This window comes from Amphiprion ocellaris, chromosome 15 (assembly GCF_022539595.1).
Source record: "Amphiprion ocellaris isolate individual 3 ecotype Okinawa chromosome 15, ASM2253959v1, whole genome shotgun sequence".
Lineage (NCBI taxonomy): Eukaryota > Metazoa > Chordata > Actinopteri > Pomacentridae > Amphiprion > Amphiprion ocellaris.
The window spans coordinates 3786555-3800262 of NC_072780.1; the positions used below are offsets into that span (position 1 = coordinate 3786555).

The 13708-nt window shown below is 41.2% G+C and overlaps 1 protein-coding gene across 2 annotated transcripts; it reads left to right on the plus strand.

Annotated features, from left to right (window-relative positions):
- The first annotated feature begins 2505 nt into the window (after nucleotides 1-2505).
- eomesa (eomesodermin homolog a) lies at nucleotides 2506-7393 on the plus strand. Of its 2 annotated transcripts, XM_023271988.3 has the most exons (7): nucleotides 2506-3998; nucleotides 4433-4587; nucleotides 5346-5467; nucleotides 5712-5870; nucleotides 6045-6106; nucleotides 6219-6937; nucleotides 7065-7393. In XM_023271988.3, the coding sequence occupies exons 1-7, from the start codon at nucleotides 3289-3291 to the stop codon at nucleotides 7076-7078; spliced, it is 1941 nt and encodes a 646-aa protein (XP_023127756.2). In that variant the 5' UTR covers nucleotides 2506-3288; the 3' UTR covers nucleotides 7079-7393. The 2 variants fall into 2 exon arrangements, with proteins under 2 accessions (XP_023127756.2, XP_023127755.2); XM_023271987.3 differs by having other exon boundaries at nucleotides 6219-7393.
- Nucleotides 7394-13708: the final 6315 nt, after the last annotated feature.

A 13708-nucleotide genomic window follows, 5' to 3' on the forward strand; every position in this document is an offset into this window, starting at 1 on the left:
ATCTCAGACACACTTGGACTTTTATAGGTGGTCAAGAAACATGCTGTCAGGTCACAAGCAGGAGCTCCTTTATGAGTCGGACCTACACATCCACCTCATTTGGAATTAGTTTATTTATAGGTGGCCTATAAATCATGTTTATTCTGTTTTCTGAGTTTTCAAATGGCGACCACGTCTTCGGGGTCACTTAGGAAAACCAACATGCTTTTAGCCCACGGCCGTTAAAACAACATCACTACGGCTGTTTCACCACGATTTTCTCTCATTGGGCTTGTAATCATCTGTGAAGTAAAGCTGTAAAGTACAATGATCAGCTGTGAAAAAATTCATACAAAGGGAATTTTCACAAATCTTACTGACAGACTGTAAAGGATCAAGAGTCTGGGACTGTGCAGGTGCCACGAAAAGCAACATTTCCTCCCAAGAAAAAAACACACAAACACTTCCTTTAACATCATTAATCAGTAATCTGCTGATCATGCAAGAACCCTTTAAATAAGAAGAGCTGTATGGCAGGATTGTACTAATGAGGTGCTGACAGCTCAAGTGTGAAATGCTCGACTTTGGTTCGGGTACAAATGCAGCTTCCTTTGAACTATAGATTTACTCTGACTGTAGAATGAGCCTGTAGACACACTGCGTCAAGACCTCTGTGTGTGTGAGAGGGAAAATAAGTGGACAGAGAAGGAGGACATAATGTGACACATTTATAAGTGGCCCATTATGATCCTTGCATTGCATATGTTCACTCCAAACCTTTAGGGATTCACAGAAAATGAGCATTCATGTGTTTCCTTCCTACTTCTGCTAAAATGGAATTAATGACTTACAGTAACCCTATTTCACCAAACCTAGAAAGCTTCCCTGGCATCATTTTAACAGTTTTCCCAGAGGACTTGTATTTGTTGCAAATGGCAGAATGAAAGAATGTGACTGGTGAAAAAATATAATTTTTTTTTGTGGTTATGCTGCAGATAAGTGAGATTCTCTGTTGGGAAACAGGTCAAAATAAATAACAGAACCGGTTTCAAATCATTTCATAAAATGCTGGATGTGAGCTGTCAAACGCTCGCTGTTTGTGTCTCTGTGCAGTGCAGTCTGGGAAGGGTCTCAATCTTGATTGACAGATCGTGTGCTGCATGCATGTAGCTCCTGGTCCCCTGATGGCCCAATAGCCGGCTTCACTGTCCCATTTATGACACGAGCCAATCTGCCTCCAGCCGAGATTCTCCCTCAGCTTTTCACAGATTTGTATCCCCATTTTCCCCAAATTCATCTCACCCCCTACTCCCCCTACAGCTTTTCTTTAAGACTCACACATGCACAAACTGCCCACACACACACACACACACACACACACACACGGATGCAAACACTGAGCTGAGTTGAAGATGATGTAAAGTGAGAAACAAGTAGAAAAAGTGAGAGTTAACTGGCTGCATGCTGATCTGTTGCAGTGTTAAGTTACTTTAATGCTGTAAGCAGGGAAGGGGGACGTTGCCCAGTGTCCTGATCCGTCACTAGAGAGCGCTGTCCCTGTCGCTGCTCAAAAAGCCCCTTCATCAGGAGGCCTGCATGCAGTGCAGCGTTTGTTGAGCGACATGTTTCTTTCATTATTTCTGCTTTCCAGAGCTTTTGGTCTGTCTCACTCTTTCCCTCAGTGTGTGTGTCAGACAGAGCAATTATCAGCCACTTAATATTCAATAAGCGTGCTTATTTATTTATCCATTTGTTTTGAATTATTACCCAAGAAATCTTGTTATATTGATCTGCTCTTATTTCAGCTTGTTTCTTGCAGTGTTTGTGCGTAATTTCTCTCGGTTTCCCCAGCCACACTCTGCACCGTCTCGAATTTAAAAGGATCGAGATTTATCACTATTCAAATATCATTTAAACACAGTTTAATTTCTTTTTTTAAATCCTAGCATCTCATGTAAAAAGCAAGAAAGAAAAAATGGACCTTTTGTGTGCTATTCCTCACCTCCTCTCATCAAAATAATGTGAAACTGGATTAATCCACACAATCTACTTTTTATTTCATATTTTATTACAGATGAAGTAAATTAAGGAGTCGATTTAAATGGTCCTCAAGGTTTATTTTTCTTAATTTTTTTACTCTTCTTTTAGTTTCTCATTAAGTAACTGACAAATCGTGTTTTTGCTGCTTGTCTGCTAGACAAGAATTAAAAGTTGATTTTAAATTGCATCAAATAATGTCAATTTATAACCGTATTTATTTATTTATTTTTGGTTTCAGGGCGGTAATAAAGCCCTAAAAGCACAAGAAGAAGAGAAGAAAAGCTTTTTTTTTTAAAATAGTCTTTTTTCTAGTATTAATAGGCAAACTGAAAATTTAAATAATCATTTTAATGTCGTTCCTGTTGGTTTTAACAGTCGATAATTTATACAACAGGAGAAGTGAGCAGAGGACGGAGTGCAATTATGGGAAATAAGGTGCACATGTGATTTTTTTTTTTTTTTTTTTTTGTTACGCTCGGTGCTTGCACGGGGAGAAGGGTCTCTGCTGTCTGCTCTTCTATTCAACGAGGATTCAAGTGTTCAGGACTGAGCAAGTGGCAGCAGTGTGACGAGCTTCATATCTCAGTGTGTGTTTTGCTGTCGTGTTGGATGTTTGATGTCTTGAAGCCGGAGCTGGAAGATTTGAGGTGATTGTTGCGTGCGTAAGGGGAAATGCAGGACTTGTGAAATGCGAGGAAATTCTGGCAAATTCCGGTTTAATCTGTGAGGTAAAATGTAAAATAGTTTACGTTTGATATTTTGCCTAATTTCTGCTGCACAGTGAAGCTTATTCGTGCGTGATTTTACTGCAAAATTGCATCTATTTAGGTTTTTTTTTTCCTGCTACTGCTGAGATGCTGCCAAAACAGTCAAGTTTACGCATGCTTGAGGTTTAAAAATAAAAAATAAAGTTTTTACAAGTATTATTTCTACCACAGACTTTCTAATTGAATTAGAGTTGTGTGGCTATTGGCTACGGAGAGGGCTGGTGCCCCCGCATACCTCTCCTAAAGCTCCTCCCCTAACAAGCTGTTGGGTGTGTGGAGAACTACATCTTATAAGAGCCGCTGAACATCCCATGTCCAGCCCATAATCTGATCTGAAAGTCTTGTAGGTGAGGAGAGGGTTCAACCTCCCGTCATTCTTCAGGGGAGGGAGGCTGCAGACACAGAAGCAACCAGGGCGCCGGTGGCACCTCCTTTCGGCTGAGATTCACTCTGTGGACATTTTGAAACTCTTTTTATTTATTGCAAGATCTTTTAAAAAACAATGCAGTTAGAGAACATTCTTCCCAGCGCAAGCATCAATTTACCCAAGACCTTCTACAATCTGTCCTCGTCGGACAGTGCCAACAACAGCCCGAGGCCGTCGTCGCAGCTCGAGTACCAAGAAGTCGACCGGACGGAATCAGAGTCCAGCAGCGCGCCTAAGAAATACCTGAGCGGGGTAGGAAACGGGATGCTGGGCGAGGGAGAGGGGGACACTTTCACTAAAGCCGGGCCCGATGGGAGGAAAGGCTCCCCGGTGCTGGGTGAGGACGAGTTGACGAGCGGGCGGCGGTACAACATAGACGAACTTGGCTCTGACAGATACTTCATCTCCTCGTCCCAGGCGAGTTCCGACATGGCGAGCCCCTGTTCCCTCTTCCCCTACGCAGGACAGACCGGGTCGGTGTACACCGGGTCAAGCAGCTCCAGATACCCGGCTTCACTACATTACGGATCCGTCCTGCCTCCCGCGGGCTTCTCCTCTTCCTCCGTGTGCACCGGTAGGAGCCAGTTTAGCAGCGGAGGGTACCAGTTCAGTCAGGGTCCCGGCTGTTTGTACCCCTCCTATCCCGGGACAGGGACGGGGATCGGCTCCATGTCTCTGACGGGGTCTGTGGCCGGAGCCAGAGCGCAGGTCTATCTGTGCAACCGACCGCTGTGGCTGAAGTTCCACCGGCACCAGACCGAGATGATCATCACCAAACAGGGCAGGTAAGCAGATGCGAAGCCGGAGGCTTTAAAAGGCCTAAATTACGCACACAGCAGGCTAAATAAAATGAAAATCGTATTTCTGTCTACATTTATTCCTCAAAGCCTTTATGTCTCCAAATACCGATCTCTCTCTTTATTTTAAATTTCCTTGCAACTTTTACGCGCGACCAAAATTTTACGCACACGAACCATACATTTCTTTGAGGGTCGAAGGGCTTTAAATGACAGTTTTCGTTTTTTTTAAACGCGTTTTACGCATCAAAATAGCCATGGCATTGATAAAATTCTGCTTTTTTCCTGGAATTTATTATCAATTAAGCTTTCTGATAAATCCACACGCGTAAAGACACCCATCGCCGAACTTTTGTTTTCCACTCTTGCCCGCTTTCCGAGCACAGCTAATTAGATATTTCTGTTTTTTCTTTTTTTTCCAGACGGATGTTCCCATTCCTCAGTTTCAACATCACTGGACTCAACCTCACGGCCCATTACAATGTCTTTGTAGAAATTGTTTTGGCTGACCCGAATCACTGGCGCTTTCAGGGAGGAAAGTGGGTCACTTGTGGAAAAGCAGACAATAATATGCAAGGTGAGTTCCGGAATTAAGCACACATTATTTTAGCGCTGGTGAATTTATATTTAGTGTTTTTATAAATCGAACATGAAGTTGAATAAAGACTGATGGAGCAGAATTTGCATTTAGTCACAACAGCTTTAGTTTCTGAATGTAAAAGATTCTGGTTTTTATCACATTTATTTAGTTTGCTAAAATGAAGACAGTTTTTCTAATTTTTTTGCAAGCACTTTTTTTGACAAGTTGCAAATTCGTGTATTTAAATGGAATAATTTATGCATTTAGCACAGTTCAATTTTAAGTGTGAAAGCAGCTCGGGAGGCAACTAAAGTGTGAAACTACTGGTTAAACATGTCTTTTAAATGAAAGGTACACTAAAGAGTTACGACTTTAAATACATTAAAAATATATATACTTTTCTCATTTCATATTTTTGAGTTTATGCAAAATTAAGAGGAAAAAATATAAAAACACATTTTTGGTGCTTTAATTTAAGCTATCAGCATTGAATTTTATAATATTAAATGGGGGAAAACAACCTAAATCTAAATTACAATCAATGGATATTTTATTAGTCAAAGAACTTAATACATTTTATTATATTTTATTTGTATTTTTTCCAAGCTGACTGATGTGATTATAACAGAAACATCCAATAATCTGCCTTGAGAAAATAATGTCTAAGATCAAGATGTGCTTGTTCAAAAAACACAGATTTAGGTTTTCTGTTTTTCACTTTGTCATTTTGCTAATATTCCTATTTTTAATTTTAGGTAACAAAATGTATGTTCATCCTGAATCCCCAAACACCGGTGCTCACTGGATGAGGCAAGAAATCTCTTTTGGCAAGTTGAAGCTGACCAACAATAAAGGGGCCAACAACAACAACACACAGGTTAGATAGTGATTTCTGACACACTTGAATTAATTTTTTTTCCAAATGAAGTAGGCTTTTCAGTATGTCTCATCTTGTATTTATTGACTTTAAAGACATTGCTTGATGTGGTATCTCTCTAGAATGATTGCAGTCTTTAGTGAGGTGTCTGAACAACTTCCTATTTTAACTGAATGAAGAAGCCGTGCAGCTGATCTTGTACTTTGTGACAGCGTTGCGCTCATCAACCATTTCCCGTTTTCAGATGATAGTCTTGCAGTCGCTTCATAAATACCAACCACGATTGCACATTGTGGAGGTGACAGAAGATGGAGTGGAGGACATGAGCAACGAGGCCCGAACTCAAACCTTCACCTTCCCAGAGAACCAGTTTATAGCTGTCACAGCTTATCAGAACACAGATGTAAGCATTTCAATAAAGTGCTTTTTATAACATTTAGAATTTTTGCATTTTTGACAACAAATTAAAATGTTTTGTCTTTAATTTTATACTTTGAAAATATCATTTTTATTATTGCTTTTGAGTTTTTCCCTCAAGAAGGAGGTTGTTCGTGAAGGATTTGTGTGTTTGTTTCAGATCACACAGCTGAAGATAGATCACAACCCATTTGCAAAAGGCTTCCGGGACAACTATGACTCGTACGTTTCTTTCGCTTCAGACAGTGTGGTTGTTTTTGTCTGTGGTACACTATTTGTTGCAGAATTTTTCTATGGCCGTTAATGTTTCTTTTATTCTACACATCTTGCGCAGGATGTACACAGCCCCAGAGAGTGACCGGTTGACTCCGTCCCCAACAGACTCCCCTCGTTCCACCCAGATCGTGCCCGGAGCCCGCTATGCCATGCAGCCTTTCTTTCAGGACCAGTTTGTCAACAACCTGCCTCAGAACCGATTCTACCCCGGCGAACGGGCCGTCCCCCAAACCAACAGTCTTCTCTCCCCGCAGAGCGAGGACGCCAGCGCCGCCGCCTCGGCCCAGCGTTGGTTCGTCCCTCCAGTCCAGCAGCCGGGCTCCAACAAGCTGGATCTGTCATACGAGAATGACTATTCCACCAGCAGCCTGCTGTCATATAGCATCAAGCCCCTGTCCCTGCAGACGTCCCACGCCCTAAGCTACTACCCAGACTCGGCCTTCGCCTCCATGGCTGCGGGCTGGGGCACTAGAAGCTCGTACCAACGCAAAATGACCACCGGCCTGCCCTGGTCCCCTCGTCCGAGTCCCCCGGCTTTCCCGGAGGACCAGCTGGGGGTCACTAAGGAAAAGCTGCCCGAGGAGAACGCGCCGCCGACCTCGACCTGGATCGAGACGTCCCACTCGCTGAAATCGGTGGACTCTACCGACTCTGGTGTGTACTCCATGGTGTGCAAGAGGCGCAGGATGTCCCCTGGGGGCTCTAGCACTGAGAACTCCCCAACCATCAAGTGTGAGGACTTGACTACGGAGGAGTACAACAAGGACAACCCAAAAGGCATGGGTTATTATGCATTCTACACAAGCCCCTAAGACTGTATTTATTTAAGCTAAATATAATTCTTTTGTTTATTACTGAGTGCTCTCCATTCCTTGTTAATGTCTTTTTTCTCTTTTCTCTAAAGGTGCCAAAGCTTAGTGTTCCCCCCAAGCAAGCTGCACAAGGTTATTTTCCCAGGCCATTCCCTCTCACATACCTGAGCAGAAACATGCATAGTGGTTGTTGTTTTTTGAAAATAAAAAAATAAAAAAGCATGTCCCATTTAATTCATTTATTTTTACAATTTTTTTAAACAAATGTGATTTTTTTCTTCCTTCCCTGCGTATTTAAGTCATTTTCGTTGTACAGTATTCGTGCACTTTAGGATGTGATGTATCTTGTACAAATTGTCTTCATGGAGGTGTTATTAAATGGATAATAAAACTGCTTTTCTTAAAGCATTGTCCAAATGTCTTTCTGAGTATGTTTTATTTCTAAATTTTGACTGTGTAATAGTAAGACAGGCCAGTGGTGGTTTAAATGTTAAAATCACACAATGCACATTTCTGGTTAAAATGAGTGTGTAAATAAACTGTTCTGTATTTTATGGAGGCCATAAATTCTAGTCTACAAAAAGCACATTGAGCGGCTGCTTTCAAACATTGGCTTACTGGCAATAAAAAATAATGATCATATTTTGTATTTCTATGAATTAATGTTGGATATTATTAATCAGTGTCTCTTGAATTTATTGTGAGACAATTCATTAAACTTTTCTTTAAATCTACCATTCCAATAAACTGTATTTAGTGTAATTTTTCTAAAAGATTCATAAGAAAATACTGAGCATCAGTTGTCATAAATGCAAACAGGCACGGTGTATGACAACAGAAAATTGATTCAAAGTTGCTTTAAGGCCACGGCATGAAAGCATTTTCACATCCTTTGCTCCTGTAAATCGAAAGCTGAACTCATCAGCACCAGTGTCATATACATCTAAAAGTGCTGAGCAATCCTTTTCATGCAGCAAATACAAAAAGTGTTACACGATAACGCCGTGGCTCACAATTCAAGTGAGCAAAGTGCCATTTAAATACGAGATTTGCAAGTCTTACATGACATGATTCCCAACATAGACCCAATTAGGTGCAAAGCACACAAAAGCAGCTAAGCCCTACTACTCCTTCTGTTGTTGCCATGGCGTTTTCACACATTTTTCCTTTTACCTAAGTAACACAACTGCATGTATACTTAGAAAATATGAAAAGAGGCTAAATGGAAAATGGCCCATCAAACACCCATCTAAGGGCAACGATTGGCTCAACACCTCTATTTATACTGTGCATCTATGGCCTCTCCCAAAGTGGATTAGTGAAGATAAAATCCATGAAAAGAGAAGTCATAATATTCACACAGAGACTTCTTGGCTCGTGTTCTCAGCACCTGTTTTTCTGCAGTGAAAATACTTCATCTCCTCCCCCATAAGGACCCCAATTTGAATTGATTTACATACTCCGATTCTAATTAATTCTGTTGTCAGACTCCTTGACAAAGTGAGGAGTCTGACTAACTCCAATTAACACATCCTAACAAGGTAGAGTGCTTGATTGCCCTGGCCTCTCTGGAAAGCTGTAAGGAAAAGGCTCTGGGCGGGGGGGAGTTCGGGCCTGGAGAATAAAAATGTTTGCACTTGTGCGTGTCAGCAAATTGTATTTCTGAGCATCTGATGATGTTTTTCTTCTCCTTTTAATGTTGTCTTGACCTCTGTTCACCCACCGCTGTGATGTGGAGAATAGCTGCCGAGCTTAAGACGAACGACTGCGCCAACCACAGAAAAGATAGCAGTAGAGATGTGACAGTAACTGATACGCTGACAAAGAGGAAAACTACGTCTGTATCTTAGTGGAAGTAGCAGCTGTGAAAACCGCTGTATCTCTTTCAGTCAGAATCTCTAAAATAACTTTGAGTCCTGTGTTTGCATTTTGTATTGACCTCAGAATCCACATCAACAACCTTAACACTTATTTCACGTCTTCCATAGTTTATCTTGGTTTGCTAACTTAATTTAACAAAGTTAACATGTTTAACAATGACAATATGATGTCTGGAAACAAATATTTTAGGAACTAAAGTAATGCAAGGAAGATATCATTGCAGGACTGCATTTTATATCTGTCTATTTTATGATGTCATGCAGCATAATGATTCTGGGACTGATCAGAGATGATACTTAAAGGCCTAAGACATTAGTATAGAAGTGTACACTACTCAAGACGACTGTCACCAACAAGTACATCACCCTGTTTAAATCTCTTACTAAAGGCATGGTGGTAGTATTGAGCAGTCCCCATCTCTGCCATCTCTGTAATCTCTGCCTCTGGAATTAAACCTCCTGTCTATGAAGTAACATGCACAGTGGCAGCTCGAACTGCACACGCTTTAATAGTGACATTTATCTGGTATTTATAATCTCACTACTTAATAACAGGTGATCCTTTGGAGCTTCCAAAAAGCAAGCAACAAGTCGATAGGTTGTGTCTTTCTCAACCATTCATGCAAGAAGCACAGCAATCAATAGACACCTCTACAGCATGCTTCCAGAAATTCAGCCCATGTTAACTTAAAGGAGATATGCGCATTGGGATGAGACCTGAAGAATTGACTTCTGTGCTCTACTGTTGTTAACATTGCTTGCTACAATCTTAGTAATTGACTGAGTTTTGTTGTTCTGTCAGTAATACGAGGCCTGGGAGGACCAGCCAGTGGTTTGGAGAATATATTTGTAAAGTTCTCTCTTTCTTGTTTGTGCGTGAGCAGTCAGATGTCTGTGCCCTTCCCTCAGGCTGTCCTTTGGTAACCATGTTGAGAGTTCATGTAAGAAAGGCCAAAAAGGCTACGGAGATATTGTACCCAAGGAGGGCTGACATCTAAACACAGATGAAGGCCTGAGGCCGTTTCCTCACCTTCAGTCACACACTACTACTGCTCTCACTGACTAAATGCAGCCACAGGCACACATGTGTCTGGGTCAAAAACCTTTTTTATTATACGGCCCTTTTAACAAGTATCAGTCAGACACAACTGAGACAGTAGCAATTATGTTTCCCTTTCACACTATATTTCCTTATTTGATGTGTTGATAAATGTCGTCTCTGTTAAATGATAACCAAGCCAGTTAGAATTACGGTGAAATTGTTCCTCAGGGACTGTTTGACTCTCATGTGGCTGCTCTTGTTTTGTTTTGTGACGTATTCTCTCATGATGTAATTAATCATTTTTATTTTACAAGTTTTGGTTTAAATCTCTAGAGCTTAATGCCATTAGTGACGTGAATCAGACTAAGTTACTAGAATTGCATCTAAAATGATGCACACCAAGGTGACACCATACTGAACTACATTATATTGTCTCACCATTTAGCCCAACACAACAATGCATACAGAAACTTTCTGGCACTGATACATGTCATGTGCTTTTCTGTTTTATGTATGATGAGGATATGCTCTATGTGTCCCTAAGTGGAGGTCATAGGCATAGACAGTCTAATGATGCTGACAAAGGCTCTCCTTTTAGCTCGCCCCAGGTGTTTATGCACACAACACAATGCTTTATTTAGTTCACCGCCTCCTTTGGTTGGTCAGGAGCGGAGGCAGAGGGGTAGGTGGGTGGGTGGACTCCTGTGTGGGTGTAATGCTCACAGGTCTGTTGGAGTGAGACCCTGGTGTTAGATGAGTCTCAAGTTAGCAGAGCCACAACTGTTTGGAGAAGGGCGTTGAGTGTTGGCAGAGAGCACGGAGGTGAAAGGAACTGGAGGGCCTCACGCCGGTGCCCTCAGACGGTGTGTGCAGCACGCAGGCAGGGCCCTGACCCACTGGTGCATGGATAATGTCGGAGAGAGTATCCCGCGGCTAAGCTGCACTTAACAGCACATTGATTTCAAACCCCCGTGTTCCCTCTGGAGGGCAGTGGAACGCACCTCAACAGGCCGGACCTCCCTCCTTCCTCCTCCTCGCTGCTTTCCCTCTTCCCACCTTCTCCTTCTGATCACCGCCACCATTTACCATCTCCACAACCCACCCCTCCCACCATCTACCCGTCCCTGTGTCGATTTGGGTACACCATGCTGGTCACTGGCCTCTACTCCCCCTCCCCTCCTCCGAGTGTCCCAGAGGAGCTGAACAGGATTCAGGGGCACTAAGGCTCCCGCAAGACCCTGGCCTTGAGAGCAATGTTTGGGGAAGGGCATGCAGAGGCAGCTGGGCGGAAAAGATCTGTGGTCAAAATCAATGCATTGGCACTTTGATGGAGCGCTTCAACAGATTTGGGAATTTCACATTCTCTTCCTTCTCTCCTGGCGCCGTCAGAAGGCCTCACCACTAGAGAAAAACAACATCCACTTACCCTTCTGGGAAAAAGGGACTCTTAATTTGCACAGTTTCTGAGACAAAACATGACACAGTCTATATTCATTTTGTGGCTTGTGCCTCCCATGTTCCACTCACAGTTCAGCTCACAACCAAATGAAAAATATCTGCGTAAACTCATATTCTATGTTCAAAAGCGATGCAACCATCCTTTTTTTTAAAACTAAATAACACATAGAGCCATAGAATTTTTCCACTACAGTAAGTTCTGTGTGGCTCTTCTGTTCTTTTCCAAAGCTTTGAAACAGACAAATTTCTTTCTCATCATCACCACACCTTGCAGTCTGCATCTTTACATGAGTCCCAGCACAGGTGGATGCCAATGTGGTGCTTCTTCCACTTGTCTAACTTCTGACTCATCTCCCAGCTGCATTATCCCGATGCATGTTTCAGGAGCTGTACACAGCACACTTCTTTGTGCGCTAATGGGCTCTCAGCATCTTTAAGACTCAGGGTACAATTAAGAGGTGATAGTTTGAGCTCCCACCTTGCAAGTTCTATTTCTGAGGTGCCGCGTGATTATGCCGGAGGTTGATGAGTGGGTGAGGAATGGCTGCTATTTAAAGGAAGACACCCATGAACTCCCCTGTTAGAAAAAAATTCTTTGGCTGTTTGCGGCTGTCTGATTTCTATTCCAACTGTATTGTATTTCATTGCACTTAAATTCATGACATGATCACCTAATGGTTATGTAATAACGCACATGACTGAAGGTGTTTGCTGTATCAATAGTATGAGTTAGCTTTCTATTCTTCAGTCTATACTAAGTCCCATGGATATAGAAATTAATTTCTGGTCTGGATCATTAAAAAAAATAACAAAACATTAGAATTAACTTGACATATATTTTACATTGCAGTTCATTTTGTTTTTTTCCATCTAAAGCTTTGTGATCATTTGATGATTTTGATAGTTTATAAGTTGAGTTAAGCATCTAGCTATTTTAGGTGATTTCACTTTTTAAAAATGCTTAGAGGAGAATAATGAAAGACAAGAGAGCCAAAAGTATTATCTTTTCAGAGTGAATTGCAGATCTTATTTTGGCTGTCTTCTGCTGTCTTGCACAGCTAAAGACATTCATTTGATGCAGCACTGCCATCTGCTGGTGAGCCTGACTGATTACAAATAGGTGCATCTTTTCCTAAAGCAAGGTGGCTTTATGGAAGAATGTTCAGAAGCTTACGTCAAGAGCTTGTAAGATTAGAAGAAAGGTTTACAAGGTTTTTTTTGGAAAATATTTTGTACTCCTTACTGATTATAATAAAGCATCTGAACCAATATAATCAACGCAGATTAACAGTAGATGAAAATTGTTTATCTTCTGCTTCAAAGTACAGGTTTGTTTTCAGTCATTTTTTGTAATTGAGAACATTTAACCATGCCAGTAGTGATTTTAATATATTGTGATATCCATGTCTGAGGATGTGTAAGCATAAGCATCCATCTTAGGCCTTTTTATATTTATCCCAATGAGCTACCACAGTAAACCCTCTGTCACTTAGCATATTACAAGCTTAGCTGTGGTTTAGCGTTGATACAGCTTAAGAGCTTGCAGGGGTTTAAGTTGATAAAGACGAAACAGTGGCTTCTATTGGAGTTTCGAGGATTTCTTCAGGACACACCTACCAGGCTCAGACTAAATCACAGGCTGAGTTAAACTGTACCTTCTGATCAGACAGCAATAGGATTTAACAGCTGCAGCTGATCTAATAACAGAGCAGCATCCACATGCATTCTAGTGCATGTAGTTATACTGTCAATTATACTATGTATTTTAAAGAAATCTACTGTGTCAGTGCTTGTCTTGTCTTATATTCCCTTCTCTCATTCATGAACGTATTATTTTATTTACGCTATATTGAGAGGCAAATAACTTTTAGTCACAAATAAATATATCAATACAGAAAACAACTAATCACTACATGTAGTTGCTTTCAACTAATTTCCTATTAAAGGCTCAAGCACACAGACAAATTTGACCATAAAATAGGTGGGCTATATTCTTATAAAGTCATAATTTCTACATTTTTTTTAAATAGCAGGAAATTTGAAAGCTTTAAATGTCGTATTACTTTGCGTCATGCTTCAATAAGTGCAACAGAGAAAAAAGAAGAAATGGGGCCCTGGGGTGCCTTGGAATCAATGCGGAAAATACATTAGTTCAGTGCAACAGTAGGGTGACAGGCTTCATAATCTCTATCTACACAGATTGGCCTTTTGCCCCATTAATTTCTTTTTGAACATTAGCATCTTCATATCCAGTGAGTTCTGGAAGAGGCTGGTTAACATTTCTATCACAGACTTAAGCTTCAAATAGCTTTAAATAGAAAGAATTAACTGGTATACTACTACAACTACTACCACC